The sequence below is a fragment of the Amblyraja radiata genome, chromosome 7, assembly GCF_010909765.2.
Source record: "Amblyraja radiata isolate CabotCenter1 chromosome 7, sAmbRad1.1.pri, whole genome shotgun sequence".
Taxonomy (NCBI): Eukaryota; Metazoa; Chordata; class Chondrichthyes; order Rajiformes; family Rajidae; genus Amblyraja; species Amblyraja radiata.
The window spans coordinates 57,744,737-57,765,436 of NC_045962.1; the positions used below are offsets into that span (position 1 = coordinate 57,744,737).

At 40.6% G+C, this 20,700-nt stretch overlaps 1 protein-coding gene across 1 annotated transcript in view; it reads right to left on the bottom strand.

Annotated features, from left to right (window-relative positions):
- dpp10 (dipeptidyl peptidase like 10) overlaps positions 1-20,700 on the bottom strand; it is a 683,609-nt gene that overhangs the window by 68,487 nt on the left and 594,422 nt on the right. Inside the window, exons 10-13 of the mRNA XM_033024629.1 lie at positions 13,495-13,592; positions 12,363-12,486; positions 11,238-11,276; positions 7,678-7,785 (exon numbers count right to left, since the gene is read on the bottom strand). Of these exons, the coding sequence (XP_032880520.1) occupies positions 7,678-7,785; positions 11,238-11,276; positions 12,363-12,486; positions 13,495-13,592 (369 nt within the window). The remainder of the gene's footprint in view (positions 1-7,677; positions 7,786-11,237; positions 11,277-12,362; positions 12,487-13,494; positions 13,593-20,700) is intronic.

Below are 20,700 nucleotides of genomic sequence, written 5' to 3' on the forward strand. Positions count from 1 at the left end.
GCAGGTTCTCTGGATGCTTTCAAGAGAGAGCTAGATAGGGCTCTTAAAAATAGCGGAGTCAGGGGATATGGGGAGAAGGCAGGAACGGGGTACTGATTGGGGATGATCAGCCATGATCACATTGAATGGCGGTGCTGGCTTGAAGGGCCGAAGGGCCTACTTCTGCACCTATTGTCTATTGTCTATTGTCTATTGTCACTCACTTTCCTTAATTAGTCCATTCTCTTCCAAATTTGAGTAAATTAAATATCCAGACAAACCCACCCAATAGCTTTCCTGCCACTGACGGAGTTTGTACATACTCTCCCTGACCTGCATGGGTATTCTCAGAGATCTTCGGTTGGCTCCCACACTCTAAAGACGTACAGGTTTGTACATTAATTGGCTTCCTATAAATGTAAATTGTCTCTAGTGTGTGTAGGATAGTGTTAGTGTGCATGGACCGCTGGTCGGCGCAGACTCAGTGGCCTGAAGGGCCTGTTTCCGTGCTGTATCTGTAAATTAAACTAAAGTTGGATATATAACAGGTTTTGCTATTTGACTATTTCAGTAATAGCCAATTCTGACAAACCATACAAGGGGGGTTTAATTGGATATTCAATGTGAGGAAATCTGGTGCAGTTATAAGTTTTAAAAGGATGTCATCCTGCAGGAAGATGATAAGAAGCAGAAAATAAATGGACTTGCTGAAGGCAGCATAGATCTTACAAAACATATTCCCCATCTGCTGATGCAATTATAAACTTTAAAACATTTATATTTGAAGTGTCGGCCTTACTGACAAGGCTAGTATTTAATAGCCATCTTAAGTTGCCATGTAGTGGTCCCTCTTAGATCTAAATGGCTTGCTAAGCTAATCCAGAGGGAAGAAAAGGCCAGCCTTTCTACAGCATTAGAATTAATAAAATAAATTATTGTGTCTTTTCTCTACAGATACTTTAAAGACTAATATTTAGATAAATAGAGATTGAAAAAGAGCACAGACCAAGTCCCAGAATTAGCCAGGCTAGATATATAGTTACTGTCCACCTTAATGTTCCTTCCAACGTGTGCTTAAGCTCCATTTTTAACCCCCAAGCTCATCTTGACCGTGGTATGTCCCTCCTATTGTCTCTATTTTTCTCCCGCTAGCTATTGACCACTCAGATTTCCTCTCTGGACTCTAATGATGGTTGATATTGTTAATTGTTCCTCCTCTTAAGGTTCTGGAATGCTTCCCTTTCGAAAGATTACTATGCCATTCAAAGCCTGGCCCCAACCCTATATTTGCTTTCCCCTCTAAAGACCTTGAATGTGCTGTACTCGCGAATGTGAGTTTCCTTGAACACTTTGATAAATCTCTCCAATCTCTTCTGGCTCTCGCCACAGTTCTGAAAAATATATTATCAAAGCCACTAATGGAATGCCATGTGTCATAACAACGATTATCTGACCATCTTTATTCTTCTCAGCTGATCAGCAGCCTTTTATGTGGTTCCTCCACCAATGATTCTCCAATTGCATGAAACCACAGTCTATTGTTTCCACTCTTATCTGTCACCTATGGTAGTTTCTCTTCAGGCAGCTGCATAATTTTCCTGGGATGATCTTTCACCTCTCCTGTATCTCATGTATGCAATGGTCCTTTGCAGCATAATTTTCTGCATGCAGTTTGATGATAGATACGTCATCACTAATTGTCTTCAGTTCTTGCTATCTCTAAATTATGGGATTGCTTGCCAGACAGTAAGTACTTGGTTTGCAATTTTTTTCCCACTAAATAATGCAGATACTGAAAACATTGCCTTTGGCTCTCAACGTAAATTTAATTCCCTTTCCACTTCTCTATCATATTGAACGTTCTATGTACATATGTTGTTGCTATTGCCTTCAACATACAAAACAGTGCACTGGAGTTAAAATCCAGAATCGGATCACATTGGATTGAGACAGATGGCTCATAGATACACAGTTTGGATAACCTGTTATTATCACCTGGATTCATTTTTCCCCCTAAATAAGCAATCCACCAGTTTATACTAGTGCATTAACATCTAATATCTATTTCACTTTCATAAGTTCATGTTATAGGAGCAGAATTAGGCCATTTAGCCTATCAAGTCTACTCCGCCATTCAATCATGGCCGATCGATCTTGCCCTCTCAACCCCATGCTACTGCCCTCTCCTCATAACCCCTGACACCCTTACTAATCAAATATCCATCAATCTCTGCCTTAAAAATATCCATTGACTTCACACTGAATTCCATAGATTCTAAAGGTACATCCTTTTATTCCGAGACCATGGCTACTAGTCCTAAACTCTTCCACTAGTCGAAACATCCTCTCTACATCCACTCTATCCAGGTCTTTCACTATTCAGTTTCAATGTGGTCCCCCCTCTTCCTTCTAAATTCCAGCCAGTACAGGCCCAGTGCTCATCATATCATTCCTGGGATCATTCTCGTAAACCCCCTCTGGATCTTCTCCATCAGGCACATCCTTCATCAGATATGGGGTGCAAAACTGCTAACAATACTCCAGATGCAGTCTGACCAGTGCCTTATAAATACTCAGCAATACATCCCTGTTTTTATATTCTAGTCCTCTAGAAATAACTGGTAACGTTGTATTTGCCTTCCTTACTCCCAATTTTACTTGCAAATTAACTTTTTGGGAGTCCTGCACCAGCACTCCCAAGGCCCTTTACAACTTTTGGTTTGGTTTGGAGGGATATGGACCAAACGTGGGCTGGTGGGACTAGTGTAGCTGGGACATGTTGGCCGGTGTATTGTGTATTGTGGATTTCTGAATTGTCTTCTCTCTCTTAATGCCCAGTACCAAAATGCATGACTCCTTGCTTTGCTACGCTGTATTCCACTTGCCACTCTCAGCCCACTCTCTCAAACTGTCCAAGTCATTCTGCAGAGTCCCTGGTTTCTCTACACTGCCTGCCCTTCCACCTATCTTTGTGCCATCTGCAAGCTTGGCCACATTAAGCATTTTAAGCAAGCTTCTGCAATACTTTAACACTGGTGCCACTGAACAGGCTTAAAAGAGGTAGAAAATGAATTCTATAATGCAACAAATTTACAGTAACTATTTTCTTCCAATCTTTATGAAAGCTATTTTCTTGTTCCTTGGAAATAGGAAGAAAGTTGTTTACAGTGGCATAGAAAGGGTTCAATAATGGCTTAGGAAGATGTCAAAAACTTAAGGATACACATCGGTACAAGAAATGAGGTAAAAATAATTTAAAACAGTTGGCCTTCAGCAAGATGTATTTCTTGTGATCAATGCACGAGACAAAATAAAATAGAAATTTCCCTCGAGGGCAGTTATTGTACGTTATGTTACAATTGAGAACTCATGTCACCTGTTAATCTTTGCTTTTCCAAAGGCAATGTTCAGTTCTAGAAATCTTATCATACCCGTGAGCTTCAAGTCCTTGAATCATCAATGTCATTTATGTCTGAATAAGCTCTCACACAGCAATGCCCTCTCAGAGGTAGATTGTTCAGAACACCAAATAATGTTCTAAATCAAACTGCCAGTACATCAGCCGCTTGTGGTGGATATTGCTTCTGAAATATGCTTTCTCGTGACTTGTTAGCCATTTGCCTGTGTGTTGAGAAATGGGTGTTCTGCTGAACATATTAATCAATTTTCTGCAGTAAAAGGCTTTCCAAAGCCTTCTAGATCAGTAGCTCACAAACTGTATTCCATTTTAATGGTTCCCATTTTCCAGGAGTCTAGAAGCCAGCACAGCAAGCTCCCACAAATTGCAACATGATGATAATTAGAAAATTTGATGTTTATTAATGGATAAATTTAACTTTGTGTCATGATCTACAGTTTGGGATAACACATAGTCATAGTATGGAAACAAGTTCTTTGGCTCACCGAGTCCTTAGCCACAACCACTCATTTACAATGATCCTATGTTTTTATTCTCCTCACATTCTCAACATCTCCCATTACACTCTCCCATTCATAGATACATAGATATATTGACAATGGGTGCAGGAGTAGGCCATTCGGCCCTTCGAGCCAGCACCGCCATTCATGGCTGATCATCCACAATCAGTACCCCTTTCCTGCCTTCTCCCCATACCCCTTGATTCCGCTAGCCCTAAGAGCTCTATCTAACACTTTTGAATACATCCATTGCCTTTTGAGGCAGAAAATTCCACAAATTCACAACTCTCTGTATGAAAAAGTTTTTCCTCATCTCAGTTCTAAATGGACTACCCCTTATTCACTACATACTTGGGGTAATTCACAGTGGCCAATTAACACAACAACCCCAATGCCTTTGGGATGTGTGAGGAAACTAGACAACCTGGAGGAAATCCATGTAGCCACAGAGAGTCTCTAGAACTTTGAGGCAGTAGCTCTATTAGTTGAATATAGGTGGCATAGTGGCATTGCAGTAGAGTTGCCACCAGACACCTGGGTTCGATCCTGGCTATGGGTGCTGTCTGTCTGGAGTTTGTACTTTCTCTCTGTGACCACATGGGTTTCCTCCCACATTTCAAAGACATACAGGTTTATAGGTTAATTGTGTTCGGTAAAATTGACGCAGACACGGTGAGCTGAAGGGCCTGTGTCCGTACTGTATCTATAAAGACTAAAGTCTAGTTGTGCCTGTTTTGTTACTTGTCCAGTTGATTGTTTCGCTGTGGTTGAAAAGGGTGAAGAAGAGTACACTGCATCTTCCTGAATTACTTTTTATCAAGGTACAATTAGGCACAATTCAGAGAGAAAACGTTAACCTGCTTTCTCTCCCCCCACAACCTGTCTGTAAACGTACAAAAAATAGTAATGTCAAGCTTCAATAGAATAATTTTGATTTATTCTAGTTCATACCAGTGCAAAAATGAAAGTAGTATATAAAATTATGAGAGGCATGGATATGATAGATAGTCTTTTTCTGAGGGTGTAAACATCAAAGACATAGTTTCAAGGTGAGAGGGGCATAGTTTCAAGGTGAGAGGGGCAAAGTTTAAAGATGTGCAGGGCAAGGTTTTTTACAGTGGGGCGGGTGCCTGAAACATACTATGAGGGATTGTGGTGGAGGCAGATATGGTGGTGGCATTTAAAAGGATTTTAGGCAAACACATGGATATGAAGGGAATGGAGAGTTTGGCCCATATTTTTGGTATTACATGAAAATTATGGTGTTTAAAGATAATGCTTATTTTAAAGTTAGTGGATTATAAATTCTATGTGTGACACCTCACTTTTATGTGCTGCACAGCATATTTTAACCTAAAACCTGATTGCTCCATGCACACATTGTTTGCTTCTGAGAGTCCACAAACGTATTCAACAGAAATTAATAACATAGATCTTGTGGGTGAAGATCTAAATAATCTATTACTATGTGGGCATCTGTAACTAAGGTGTTCTGCAATGTGAATTTTACTAAGATGCGATACGATAGAACTTGATCTTGAGATCACGATCTTGAGGCTTAATGATAATTCCTCTTCTTTTCGTATTTTATACTTCCAAGCAGGCTCCAGCCATGAGCGTCTAGTCCTAACTATCTATTTCAGTAAGGTAAGACTTGTACAGCAATATCAAAAGGCATAGCACTTCAACTGTGCATTGAACTGAACTTCAAACCAATTTACGGCCGACCTAATTTTGTACTGCATCCTAAACCGAAGTGAAGTTAAAGAAATGTGAACTACCTGGTGTGTTCGTCAAAACTACACGTGTAGTAAAGCAGATAAATCTGATTCTGCTAGGGTTCTTAAGTAACCCTCAATCAAACTGTGGATGATCAACAATACGTTCCACCATCTGTTCATAGTATCCCTAGCCGCCGAATGGTGAAATATTATTCTAAATTATTTTGGTCGCCAGCTGAATATCCTCACTTATCCATCAGAGCCACATGCATATGTTCACAATAATATTGCTAGTAATGACCTCCATGCGGCTCATTTTAAGATCGAGTTCTGCCTTCACAATAAGACCAATGTCTAATGCAATGTCTGACAATACCATTGTGATAGTGTTAAGTTCATGAAACAACTGCATATGCAAAACCAAACTGCATCTGGACAACTGTGATGTTACCTGTAGCAGGTGGCACTTATACTAAATATGTTCCTGGCCATGACCATCTTGAACACAATTGGTGCCATTGCAATTGCCATATCCCTTTCCCGTATCCCTTGCCATATCCCACAATTAGTCATCAACTAATTTCATCATTGACCAGAAACCTAACTGGATACCATGCTTATTGACAGAATGTCAGAGGTGAGATCATCTGCGACCCACCCCTTGTCACCCCAACACCTTATGACCATTTCAATATTCAAGTTTGGAATGTCATGGAATACTCTTCACTATTTTGATGAGGGCAGTTCCAGAAATACATAAGAACCTCAGGACCAACCAGAAATAATCAGCACAATTAAGTGACATTCTCATCCTTTACCTTTAAAAATGTTCACACTCTCCTCTCCTACCATACTATGACAGCAATATATCCCTCCATAAGAAACTTCTTAGTAACTTCCCAAAACATCTTCAACAGTACCTCTTAAATCTAAGGCTTGTCCCATCTGTAGACATATAGGTACATCATAACCTCCAAGATCCTCTCCTAATCATATACTATTCAGACTCGGTCATCTCCAATTCTTTCATTTTTCTTGGTAAGAAAGTATAAAATCTACCACTGAGCACCAACGTGACAACAGCTATACCATATGGACCATAGTTAAAGAAAGTAGCTCACCTCAAAGTAGCTCAATAGAAATTAGGTAGACAGAAATGCTGGAGAAACTCAGCGGGTGAGACAGCATCTATGGAGCGAAGGAATAGGTGACGTTTCGGGTCGAGACCCTTCTTCAGACTGATGTGGAGGTGGGGGGGGGGGGGGTGGAAGAAGAAAGGAAGAGGCGGAGACAGTCGGCTGTGAGAGAGCTGGGAAGGGGAGGGGAAGGAGGTAGAAAGAAATGACTACCTGAAATTGGAGAAGTCAATGTTCATACCGCTGGGGTTTAAACGACCCAAGTGAAATATGAGGTGCTGCCCCTCAAATTTGCGGTGGGACTCACTCTGGCCATGGAGGAGGCCCAGGACAGAAAGGTCGGATTCGGAATGGAGGGGGAGTTGAAGTGCTGGGCCACCAGGAGATTAGGTTGGTTAGTGCGAACCAAGCTGAGGTGTTGGGAGAAGTGATCGCCAAGCCTACGCTTGGTCCAAAGAAATTAGAAATGAGCAATAAATGCTGGCCTTGCTTTAAATGAAAAAAAAATTACACCAAGATTTCAGAAGAATTATTTTCCTGTGCTTGTAAAATCTGATCACACACAATAACGTCAAATTTTCTGCAAGTTTGATGCAAGCAGAAACAAGATCATTCCTACACATTATACTCCTTCAATCAAATAAATGGCCAATTGCAGGATTTTATTCTGTGTTGACTAGTAATTATTTTAATTTAGCTTCTTCTAACCAACATCAATCAAAGCTTGGAATGTTTACAAGAACAAATGTGAAAACAATTAGTATTCCAAGAATGTAACATCTTTTGTAGTTAATTAATTTAGATGAGGTTCATTTGACAGACAAAAAGTAGTACCATCTGGAATCTTATCACTCATATTTTGGGCTGTCTTCTGAATAACAAAAACAGTTTTTATTGATAAAGCACAATTCGCTCTAACTTACCTGAAGAGTGAACATTGCTATGTGATGGAATTCTCCACGACCACCTTGTTTTACAGGAACAGTCATAAAAAACTTGCTACCGTCCTCTGAGAATACTGGTTCCTCATTCTAAAAAAACATCAACAGCATCATCATTAGAAAACCAATTGAATTTAAAAATTCAAGTCGTCTAATCTACAGTTGAATACTCCTGACCTGTCTGACACTGTTCTTTTTGTTCTCACAGACAAGGTTATTATGATCAAGGAGTTAGATTTCTCAAGGAAATGCATGACTGGTCACTAGATCAGTACAGTAAGAGACATTTTGAGCATCATGTATGGTTTTTGAAAAGAAGCATTCTATACTCTGGAGTCTGAAGCTGGGCCCCATATTTCTTGGTAAAAAGAGAATGCTTCCATTTAAGTCCCAAAGACAGATAATAAAATAGATAAAGTTAAACGATAATCAATACCTAGGGTTGTACAACTTGGAAACAAGCTCTTCGTTCCAACTTGTTCATGCTGACCAAGATGACTCATCTACTGCCCACGTTTGACCCATATCACTCTAAAACCTTTCCTATCCAAGTACCAGTCCAAATGTCTTTTAAATGTTATTATAGTACCTACCTCATCTTCTTCCTCCGGCAGCTTGTTTCACCTCTCCCCTCAAACCTGTATCCTCTGGTTCTTGATTCCTTTACTCTGGGTAAAAAACTTATTGTGCATTTACCCTATTTATTTTATATTTCATTCTCATCAATTCCCGATACATTAGGGGCAATTTTCAAGGCCAATTAACCTACAAACCCGTACATCTTTGGGACGTGGGAGGAAACCGGAGAATCCGGACGAAACCGACACGGTCACACGGAACATGTGCAAACTCCACATAGATAGCACTGGAGGTCAGGAATAAACCCAAGTCTCTGGCGCTGCTAGGCACCAGCTCTACCAGCAGTCCCACTATGCTACTCACCCCTCTCTGTACCCCTCATAATTTTAAACATCTCTACAAGAATACCTAGCCTAAATTTGAAAGAAACGTTAATAGATTTTACAGAACTTCGTTTTATTAGTCATGATTTTTCAGTCTTACCAGAAATGCAACTACTATTCAACTTTAGTAAGCCTGGACCTTTCTCAAATATCTTCTGAACAATATAAATGGAGAAAGAGCGGATTGAATATCTTTCCTTTTCTCAGAGCCCCAAATGCTTTTACCTGCTGGAATTGTGATTTAAATTTATTTAATTGTGCATCCCACATTCAGAGTGGGAATACGTTTTCCTTTAAGACTAACCATAGATTGGTGAATGTTTGCTGAAGTCCTCCATAAATCTGCAAGTTTGTCCAAGAACACTCGTAAATAGATACAGCTCTACAAAATCAATTCACAGTTCATTCTATAATTATGACTGGGCATTCATCATCCTTTGATTTTATCTAGTTTATTTGTCTACAATTGGGTCTTATAATGGAAGAGTGACCTTTTTTTACTCCAAAGTTATTCCTTCCTCTAGCTTCACTATTTTCAACTGCAATCCTTTTGTCTCACACGTTCTACCTTTTCATCTCTGCCCTTTGGCCCAACCACCTGCCTATCAAAAAGGCCCCTCACTGCATCTCCTGCCAGGCTTTCTGCCATTCCAACTCCCACCCACCCCCCCCACTCCCCCTCCCACAAACATTCTGAAGAAAGGTCCCGACCCAAAATGTCACCTATCCATGTTCTCCAGAGATGCTGCCTGACCAACTGAGTTACTTCAGCGCTTTGTGTCTTTTTTTTGTGTAAACCAGCATCTGCAGTTCCCTGTTTCTACATATATGGCTCTATAAATTTTCACTATGATGGGACCATTAATTAGACGTCACTATTTTTGCATGTTTTAATCCACAAATTAATCTCAACAAAACCTTATGAAATGAAAAACCAAAATGGGAAGCAATATATTTGGAGGATCACTCACACTTGATTTTCTGAAGTGATTTGACAGATGAACTCATTGTAAGGCGCTGAATAAACTGCTCATTTAATAGCTTTCCATAGAGTTCAACTTTCTGTACAGTATATAACATGATATCACTGTTTTACTTTACAGTGTTGATACAATTTTCACTAACATTAAAATAGTCTGGCTGTGGTGCTTGACAACCATAGGTGGTGAAATTCTTCTTCTAATTTGGCCTGATTATTAAACTTGTTTGTTTTATTTTAAAGGGTACAGGTTTAGCTGCCAGTATTCAATTCTATTTGTCTCAGTAGAGGAGCTCTAGAAATATTTGATCTACCAACATCAGAAAATACATGGTAATCCAAATTCAGCAGATTTTGTACAATGCTACATGGAAAAGGCATTGGAAAATTAGTTTTCAAATAATGTATAAAGTATTAGAGTTAAATAGAATAATCTGCAGATTGGGCTAATTGTATATCTCAGAGGAAGACTAATACATGGGGGTTAATTTCAATTGTTATTACTGGATTTAAAAAAAGTAAATGAGCCAGCTATTTACTTTCCATTCAGTGCAAGAAAAAAGCAGTGGTGAAATTGAGAGCTGATTTCTGGTTGCAAACTTTTACCCCCAGCAAATAACCTTGCCCTCAATAGACTGTAGGCTGCAGACCTACAGATTAAATCTACAGTGTTTGTTTTCTTAACACTATGCAATAGAATTTCAAGTTAATTTGGAATACATAGGTAAAATCAGGCAAATTGGAGAGCTGTAATGGAAAATACATTTTCCCGCACATCTATGACATGATGTGCGGGAAAATGCCTTTTCCATTACAGCTTTCCATTTGGAATATCATGGGGGTGAACTTGGAGCACTTTGGCCTGGTGCGTGCATCACTTGTAGTCTTACAGGGACATCTATGTGGCCTGAAGATCAGTAAAATACTTCCCCAAAATTCCGGGATGCTCAAATGTTTCACTGCACCTATTTCTTGACCTTACCTTTCTGCTGACCCTGACCTATCCAATATACACTTGACTCCCTGACTACCATTCCCCTTGTATCCAATGTACAGTCTGGTCCCCGACCAAGTCCCACCAGACCCTATTATACTGTACATATGATTCCTGATTTACTCAACAAAAGCTGAAATTCTATTTTCCCTTTTGCGTTTAGGGCCATCCAGCTCCTAATCTCCCACAGCTTGCAACCCTGTACTATCAAGCCAACCCATTTCTTAGTGTTCTTTTCAGAAATAGTATATATGAATAATTATACAGTACATGTCATTTGAAACATGCTTAGCAGAACACAGGTGAACTTGACCCCACAGCTATACATCATGGTGATTTCCCACCATGTAGATTAATTGTTAGACATTGATAATTATGATTTTTAACAAGTCTATTATCATTGAACAATACGATGTAGGATATGAGAGGGAAAACTAGATTTGAGCTTGATCTTATCTAGCATTTCCTCTGTTCCTATAAGAACACAAGTTTGTAACTACTTGTACTACATTACTATTTAATATTTGACATCTTTTAAAAAAAAAGATAAATTCATTCACATTAACTAGTTTTTTGCTATAATTTCTTAATCAAATGTTTTACTTACTTGTCTAGAAAGCCAGACTTCAGAGACTGCTTCGTGTTTCTAAATTGATAAAACAAAAGGAATAAAATGAAAGAGGAATGGGAAAACAATCCATTATCTCTCTGGAAGGATGTCTAATAATATGTCACGGCTTTGTAAATGGTCGTAAGATGTTCATGTGTTTGTATCTTTACTATAAATTGTCTTACTGTAGCTTGGGATCAGATATTTTTATAAATATGTTCTTGAAGTAAGCAGCCAATGCTTAGATCTTGTTTAGCCTGCCAAGATTTAGGCCTTTAGCTCTAATTGACACTCACGATATGAATGGAGGAAGCAAACACGAAAAGAGAATTTCAAACATTAAAAACCACTGATGCCACAGTGACCTTACACCTTTGTTACCTATGTGAAGGAACTGCCAAGCCTATATTGGTCTAATAAGCCACCTCTGTACACATCGCAACAGCATAAACTAGGTGTCATGGTCTAATTTGAGAACGAGTGATGAACAACAACTCATCGTGGTACCTCGCTGAATGCTGTCAAACTATTGGGGCTAATTAACAGCTTCTGCTACCTCTGGACTGAGCTGGGAGCAGGAGAATGCACCATTGTTGCACTGAGGAAAAGCTCACCCACCTACAGACGCAGACCCAATTTCCTCCCCAGCAATCCCTTTTGACAGATTCAGAAATTCTGGCGCGAAGTAAGAGGCAAGACAACTGGCAAAAAAAACTTTGCATTAAAACAATTCTTTTTTCCAAAGGCAAGGGTCAGCAGAATATGCCATGTTTAATTACAGTAAAGATAACATTCATATTCTGGGGAAGCATACAAAGCTAAGTTAAACAATATGTACAAGAAGAAGACTGGTATTCCTCCATGTTTAACGAATTACACTAATTTGGAACTTTAAATTATTCAGAAGCTCCGTATGTAATAATCTAATTCTCAACAACTTTGTCAAATAAAAAAAAACCACAACAATGTTTGATAGATAAAACTTTTAACTGTTGAAAATAAAATTGATCGCTTTTATTTACTCTCAAATTTGTATGTCGATTCTAAGTGTCCTCAAAGGTGTTCTAGCATTCAACTGCATTTCAGATCACTAAAAGGTTACGAGCCGGCAGAATGTCCTACCTTAGAACAAGCCCCAGTTGTTATTTCACACGTGGTAAGAATGGAGACATTTTGAGGTCTGTTCAACCAGTTTACCACCGTCTTGGTGCTGCTGACCCATTTTACCATTGTGATATAATATTCTCTGTTTGAAAAAAAAAGGAATCTCAGAATTGATATAAACTGTCATTAACTTACATATTAATATCATTGAATGTGACAGCATGAAATAGATCCAGCAGTTTAGTACGTCAAATAATAAAAGACCCCGATTAAAGTAATAATGTGAAAAAGTCTTCACCAGGAATAAATCATCATGTGATTTTTGACTATTGAGCCCCTATTTTGATGCATCTCATCATTAGAAAACTATAGGTTGCTGAGTGCACAGCAGTAAACTTTATACTTGCTATTCAGTTTGACATATTGCAGTATATTCACGGGAGGCAGCATTTGTACCAATGTAATCAGTAAGGTCACAGTCACTTCAGGAAAGGAAACCATGGTTTTCCCTTTATCCCCTAACAGCCAGCACACACTGCTGCCTAGTAAACTGAAGCTGTGAAGCAGGTTAATCTCAGTAGCTAATCTTTACAGTGTACTTTGATCCCTGAATGGCATGAATCTTTAAATCAACCGCAATGGCTCGGTTGCTGGCTCCTATGATATTCTGACGATGTGTCAACCTCAACAGTGAGGCCAATATTCACAATTGTCAAAGTTTCATATTCAAGGTTTGTCTCATCATCTTGATGTTAACTGTGTGTTCAAGATGAAATATTGGATATGTTACAATTATTGCTGGATCTATAATGGAAAGTAAGTGAATGGATTAAGCAAATTTGATTGAACTTTTGCATGACGGTATCATTATCAATGTACAATGCTACCTCCCATGTCATTAATATTAACCGATTCACTAACGTAATGAGTGGATGATGTGCTCCAGTAAAAAATAAGGGAAATTTAAGAGAAAAGAATGGAAGGTTGGTTCATTGCGTGATTGTTCTATACTGGAATCTGAAACCCTAAATAATTATTCAGCTGTAATCCAGATTCATGTGGTATGTTCTCTGCAAATTCTGTAACTAGACCACTCGATATCAATCTTCTCAAAATTATACAATGAGGGTGATTGTGAACTGAATCTTACTTGGATTTGAAGCTCTCCGGAGGCATCAATTCAAGAGTATGAGTTGGTCCATAGAGGTTTACTACAAATAGTTTCACTGTTGGATTGACTTGACCTGCCTGGTAAAAAAAAATATATTTAACAAATGGAAGATTTTCAGAAAAACACATAATATATAATGTAATTTTGACTTCATTGGCTTCTTGAATCATGAATGAATCTTCTGAATTAAAACATCATTGGCTTGGTGAAGATACAGTGGCTTGCAAAAGTATTCATACCCCTTGAACTTTTCCACATTTTGTCACGTTACAACCACAAACGTAAATGTATTTTATTGGGATTTTATGTGATAGACCAAAACAAAGTGGTGCATAATTGTGAAGTGGAAGGAAAATTATACATGGTTTTCAAATTTTTTTACAAATAAAAAACTGAAAAGTGTGGCGTGCAAAAGTATTCAGCCCCCCTGAGTCAATACTTTGTAGAACCACCTTTCGCTGCAATTACAGCTGCAAGTCTTTTGGGGTATGTCTCTACCAGCTTTGAACATCTAGAGACTGAAATTTATGCCCATTCTTCTTTGCAAAATAGCTCAAGCTCAGTCAGATTGAATGGAGAGCGTCTGTGAACAGCAATTTTCAAGTCTTGCCAGAGATTCTCAAATGGATTTAGGTCTGGACTTTGACTGGGCCATTCTAACACATGAATATGCTTTGATCTAAACCATTCCATTGTAGCTCTGGCTGTATGTTTAGGGTCGTTGTCCTGCTGGAAGGTGAACCTCCGCCCCAGTCTCAAGTCTTTTGCAGACTCTAACAGGTTTTCTTCCAAGATTGCCCTGTATTTGGCTCCATCCATCTTCTCATCAACTCTGACCAGCTTCCCTGTCCCTGCTGAAGAAAAGCATCCCCACAGCATGATGCTGCCACCACCATGTTTCACAGTGGGTATGGTCTGTTCAGGGTGATGTGCAGTGTTAGTTTTCCGCCACACATAGCGTTTTGCATTTAGGCCAAAAACTTCAATTTTGGTCTCATCTGACCAGAGCACCTTCCTCCACATGTTTGCTGTGTCCCCCACATGGCTTGTGGCAAACTGCAAACGGGACTTCTTATGGCTTTTTTTCAACGAGTGCTCGATTAATAGTTGTCCTGTGGACAGATTCTCCCACCTGTGCTGTGGATCTCTGCAGCTCCTCCAGAGTTACCATGGGCCTCTTGGCTGCTTCTCTGATCAATGCTCTCCTTGCCCGGCCTGTCAGTTTAGGTGGACGGCCATGTCTTGGTAGGTTTGCAGTTGTGCCATACTCTTTCCATTTTCGGATGATGGATTGAACAGTGCTCCGTGAGATGTTCAAAGCTTGGGATATTTTTTTATAACCTAACCCTGCTTTAAACTTCTTCACAACTTTATCCCTGACCTGTCTGGTGTGTTCCTTGGGCTTCATGATGCTGTTTGTTCACTAATGTTCTCTAACAAACCTCTGAGGCCTTCACAGAACAGCTGTATTTATACAGAGAGTAGATTACACACAAGTGGACTCTATTTACTAATTAGGTGACTTCTGAAGGCAATTGGTTGCACTGGATTTTATTTAGGGGTATCAGAATAAAGGGGGCTGAATACTTTTGCACGCCACACCTTTCAGTTTTTTATTTGTAAAAAAATTTGAAAACCATGTATCATTTTCCTTCCACCTCACAATTATGCGCCACTTTGTGTTGGTCTATCACATAAAATCCCCATAAAATACATTTACGTTTGTGGTTGTAACGTGACAAAATGTGGAAAAGCTCAAGGGGTATGAATACTTTTGCAAGCCACTGTATATTTAGATATGAGCAAAGGATTATATTAAATTGGAGAAAATTGAGTTTTTAATGTAATTCATTAAAAATGCACTTTGAGATCAGTTTGCAAATTATTCACTGCTTTCATTAACAAAGTTAATATCTTAACTTTCTGATCCAAGAGTACAAGAAGTGCGATTCAAGAGCACAAGAGGTGCGGCGGTTAGAGACGAAAAGAAAGGGGATGAAACTAGTGCAGGAGACATCGGTGGAAGTGCCTCTTGAAAACAGGTACACCCTCTTGGGAGTTGTTGGGGCAGACGATGCTTCCAGTCCGAGCGGCAGACCGGTCTGTAACTCGAATCTTGGCGCTGAGGCTTGACCGGCGAGACCGACGTTAGGCAGAACCATAGTGGTGGGTGACTCAACTATCAGAGGAGCGGACAGGAGATTCTGTGGCGACAGGCGAGACTCGAGGAAGGTGTGTTGCCTCCCTGGTGCCAGGGTCCAAGATGTCTCAGGCCGACTTAAGAACATCCTCGAGAGGGAAGGTGAACAGCCGGAAGTAGTAATAGGTTGGGTGAGTGGGCAGATGCATGGCAGATGCAGTATAATGTGGATAAATGTGAGATTATCCACTTTGGTGGCAAGAACAGGAAGGCAGATTATTATCTGAATGGTGTTAGATTAGGAAAAGGGGAGGTGCTGAAAGTAAGCATGCAGGTACAGCAGGCAGTGTAGAAAGCTAATGGCATGTTGGCCTTCATTGCGAGAGGATTTGAGTTTAGGAGCAAGGAGGTCCTATTGCAGTTGTACAGAGCCCCGGTGGGACCTCACCAGGAGTATTGTATGCAATTTTGGCCTCCTAATTTAAGGAAGAACATTATTGCTATTGAGCGAGTGCAGCGCAGGTTCACCAGTTTCATTCCCGGGAAGGCGGGACTGATATATGATGAAAGAATGGGTCGACTGGATTGTATTCACTGGAATTTAGAAGGATGAGAGGATATCTTATAGAAACATATAAAATTCTTAAAGGATCGGACAGGCTAGATGCAGGAAAAATGTTCCCGATGTTGGGGGAGTCCAGAACCAAGCATCACAGTTTAAGAATAAGTGGTAGGCCATTTAGGACTGAGATGAGGAAAAACTTCTTCACACAGAGAGTTGTGAATCTGAGCAATTCTTTGCCACAGAAGGCAGTGGAGGCCAATTCACTGGATGTTTTCAAGAGAGAGTTAGATTTAGCTCTTAGGGCTAAAGGAATCAAGGGATATGGGAATAAGGAGGAACGTGGTACTGATTTTCGATGATCAGCCATGATCATATTGAATGGCGGTGCTGGCTTGAAGGGTCGAATGGCCTACTCTTGCACATATGTTTTTTCTATGTTAAAGGGAAAGCAGAATGTAAAATGTGCAATCCAATAACACATTTCAACATCATAAAATAGTATTTTAGGTGTTAATTTAAAAAAAACTGGATCTGATTTTATAAGAGTAAGAATAAACTGATATCTGCAGTAGACCAAACAAAATATCCAAAATTAGAACTCATAATCAGCTTTACCTATGGAGGGCGATTTTATAGTGTTGATGCATTGATGATTTCAGTGTACATCACATATTCTTTGAAAATTCCTAACTCTTTTCATTTGAACAATGATTCCCAACCCAACACTAAGTTTCTGCTAACAATGCGCTAACCTAAACACAAAATTCGTTTTGGCAATCATTCCAAGGATGCATGTTATAACACCATTTACAAGACAGAAAATGCTAGAGTAACTCAGCAAGAGAGGCAACATCGCTGGAGAGAAGAAATGGGTGACGTTTCGGGTCGAGACCCTTCTTCAGACCATTTACAAGACAATTGGTTTAAAATTATTCCTTGGTATTTTCAAAACTGAAATGTGGTAAAGTCTGATTAAAAATGGATTTATCAAGAACAAAAATAATTTAAAATCATACATTCAATCCAGCAGATTTTCAGAACCCAGTTTTAAATTACTGTTTAAGAAGGAACTGCAGATGCTGGAAAATCAAAGGTACACAAAAAAGCTGGAGAAACTCAGCGGGTGCAGCAGCATCTATGGAGCGAAGGAAATAGGCAACGTTTTGGGCCGAAACCCTTCTTCAGACTGATCGGGGGTGGGGGGGGGGGGCGGGGACAAGAAAGGAAAAAGGAGGAGGAGCCCGAAGGCTGGGGGATGGGAGGAGACAGCAGGGGGACTGAGGAAGGGGAGGAGATAGCAAGGACTAACAAAATTGGGAGAATTCGATGTTCATGCCCCCAGGATGCAGACTCCCCAAGCGGAATATGAGGTGCTGTTCTTCCAATTTCCGGTGCTGCTCGCTGTGGCCATGGAGGAGACCCAGGACAGAGAGGTCGGAGATGGAGTGGGAGGGGGAGTTGAAGTGCTGAGCCACCGGGAGGTCAGCTTGGTTATTGCGGACCGAGCGGAGGTGTTCGGCGAAACGATCGCCCAACCTCCGCTTGGTCTCACCGATATAGATCTGCTGACATCTAGAGCAGCGGATGCAATAGATGAGGTTCGAGGAGATGCAGGTAAACCTCTGTCGCACCTGGAACGACTACTTGGGTCCTTGACCGGAGTCGAGGGGGGAGGTAAAGGGACAAGTGTTGCATCTCTTGCAGTTGCAAGGGAAAGTGCCCGGGGAGGGGGTGGTACGAGAGGGAAGGGAAGAATTGACAAGGGAGTTATGGAGGGAGCGGTCTTCGCGGAAGGCAGATATGGGGGGAGATGGGAAGATGTGGCGAGTGGTGGGGTCACGTTGGAGGTGGCGAAACTGACGGAGGATTACTTTTTGTATGTGACGGCTGGTGGGGTGAAAGGTGAGGACTAGGGGGACTCTGCCCTTGTTGCGAGTGGGGGGATGGGGAGAGAGAGCAGTGTTGCGGGGTATGGAAGAGACCCTGGTGCGAGCTTCATCTATGGTGGAGGAGGGGAACCCCCGTTCCCTGAATAATGAGGACATTTCAGATGTCCTCGTGTGGAACGCCTCATCCGTGGAGCAGATGCGGCGTAGACGGAGGAATTGGGAGTAGGGGACGGAGTCCTTACAGGAAGCAGGGTGGGAAGAAGTGTAGTCCAGATAGCCATGGGAGTCAGTGGGTTTATAGTGGATGTCGGTCAGAAGTCTCACCTGCAATGGAGATAGTGAGGTCAAGGAATCTCCTCCCCTTCCTCAGTCCCCCTACTGTCTCCTCCCATCCCCCAGCATTTGGGCTCCTCTTCCTTTTTCCTTTCTTGTCCCCGCCCCCCCCCACCCCCGATCAGTCTGAAGAAGGGTTTCGGCCCGAAACGTTGCCTATTTCCTTCGCTCCATAGCTGCTGCTGCACCCGCTGAGTTTCTCCAGCTTTTTTGTGTACCTTTAAATTACTGTAATTGATCTTTATCAAATATATTCAAAAAACATTGTTGGTTAGATTGAGGTCCGGTAATTAGCTTTTACAGATCATTCAAATCCTTTAAAATGTAACTTTTGCTACTGTGGAGCCCAACAGATCTATGTGAACAAATGATTAAGAGTTTAAGAAGGAACTGCAGATGCTGGAAAATCAAAGGTAGACAAAAATGCTGGAGAAACTCAGCGGGTGAGGCAGCATCTATGGAGCAAAAGAAATAGGCTACATTTTGGGTCGAGACTGTTCTTCAGACTGATGTGGGAGTGGGGGGGCGGGAAGAAGAAAGGAAGAGACGGAGACCCCCTCCCCTTCCCAGCTCTCCCACAGTCCACTGTCTCTGCCTCTTCCTTTCTTCTTCCCGCCCCTCACCCCCACATCAGTCCGAAGAAGAGTCTCGACCCGAAACGTCGCTATTTCCTTCGCTCCATAGATGCTGCCTCACCCGCTGAGTTTCTTCAGCATTTTTGTCTGTCAACAAATTAAGTTATTTCAAAAATTTGTGGATTTGTGAATTTTGTAGGCTAAATGTCCCCAAAGATAAGAGAGTCAGAGTCCAACAACTTAGAAATAGGCCATTCAGTCCACCATGGTAGTGTGGACATCCATGGTAGTGTGGACATCCATGGTAGTGTGGACATCCATTCATGTTAATCCTATCTTCCAGTAGTTGTTACATTGCATTTCACAATGCCACTTCACAAACATCTCCATTCAGTCCACAATATTGATGTAGGATCTACTGAATCCCACGACAGAAAACAAAGAACAAACGACACTTAGCTGAGCCAGACACCTTGTGTCACGTTTATTCCAGAATCCCCTTTTACCTACATTCTCACCAATCATAACCCCTATGCAGATGAGGCCAATTAGTGCGTCTGACCTTGTTGTTATTGAACTCTTGTGGCTGGACTGGACCTTCTCGTGAGGCTGCTGGCGAGTCGCCAGTGGTGACAGGCTGTATGCAAAACCAACGTGGGCGTGAAGATGCCACATTGACTTCAGCATTTTGTATCTATCACAGTAATTTCTCACTTTGTCCTTCCTGCTCTTGGCGAACTGCATTATTCCAAATTGGCATCACACATGCACATACCTTTTGACAAAATCCTGATACAGCCTTCCATTTTCAAACATTTCAGATAATGTGCATTTCCAGCAATTTTTGTTTGCAGCATTCATGTTATTTTTCTTTGATGGTTTCAGGTAATCATTCTGCTTCCTTCAGATCAATTTTTTGTTGCTTCACTAGTCTGGGACACGCTCTTTCATGTTGCATTATGATAATTATTTCTGTCACTTAATGTCAGGACTGAATAGATTATATATCTGAATAGCTTGAACAGTCTGAACAATAAGTGGCAATTCAGGGAGGGCCTTCTTAGTGCATGGCCAGCGATCCTGTCAATGATCAGTCACAGCTTTGGGCTTCAGGATGTAGAGGGCCAGTGAGAATGGACCTGAGCATGGTACATAGTAGACTGTAATGCCAAGCAAGCGGTCTAATGCCTTTCTTTATTTTCATATAGTTTCCTATGTTTTGCAGGCATTATTCTGCGACAGTCTCATGCAATGCTTTCTTTCCTTTTGCAATTGGTCTGCAATTCATTGGTCTGCAATTCTCCACACTTTTTCTGTTCTCTTTTCAAATATTGGAATAATATTAGGTGCCCTCTGTATCTAACAAGTATAATTTTCTTATATGTATAAAATAATGTTTTTTTTTTTACCTTAGCCATGAAGTCTTTTAATGTGAACGAATATAATCAAATCAAAATTTGATTGTTATCAATTATTTCCAAGCTTTACATGTTAAATATTTTAATATTATTTTAGTAACAGAAACATCATTCTTAACATTTTCAGGAAAAATAACACCAATTAAACATACCAGCTTTGTATAGGAGATAGGGACATCCTCCCTTTGGTTTTACATTTCACTCCTCTTTCATTATCTCCCCCTCCCTCACCTGTATCCACCTATCACTTGCTAGGTTTTGTCCT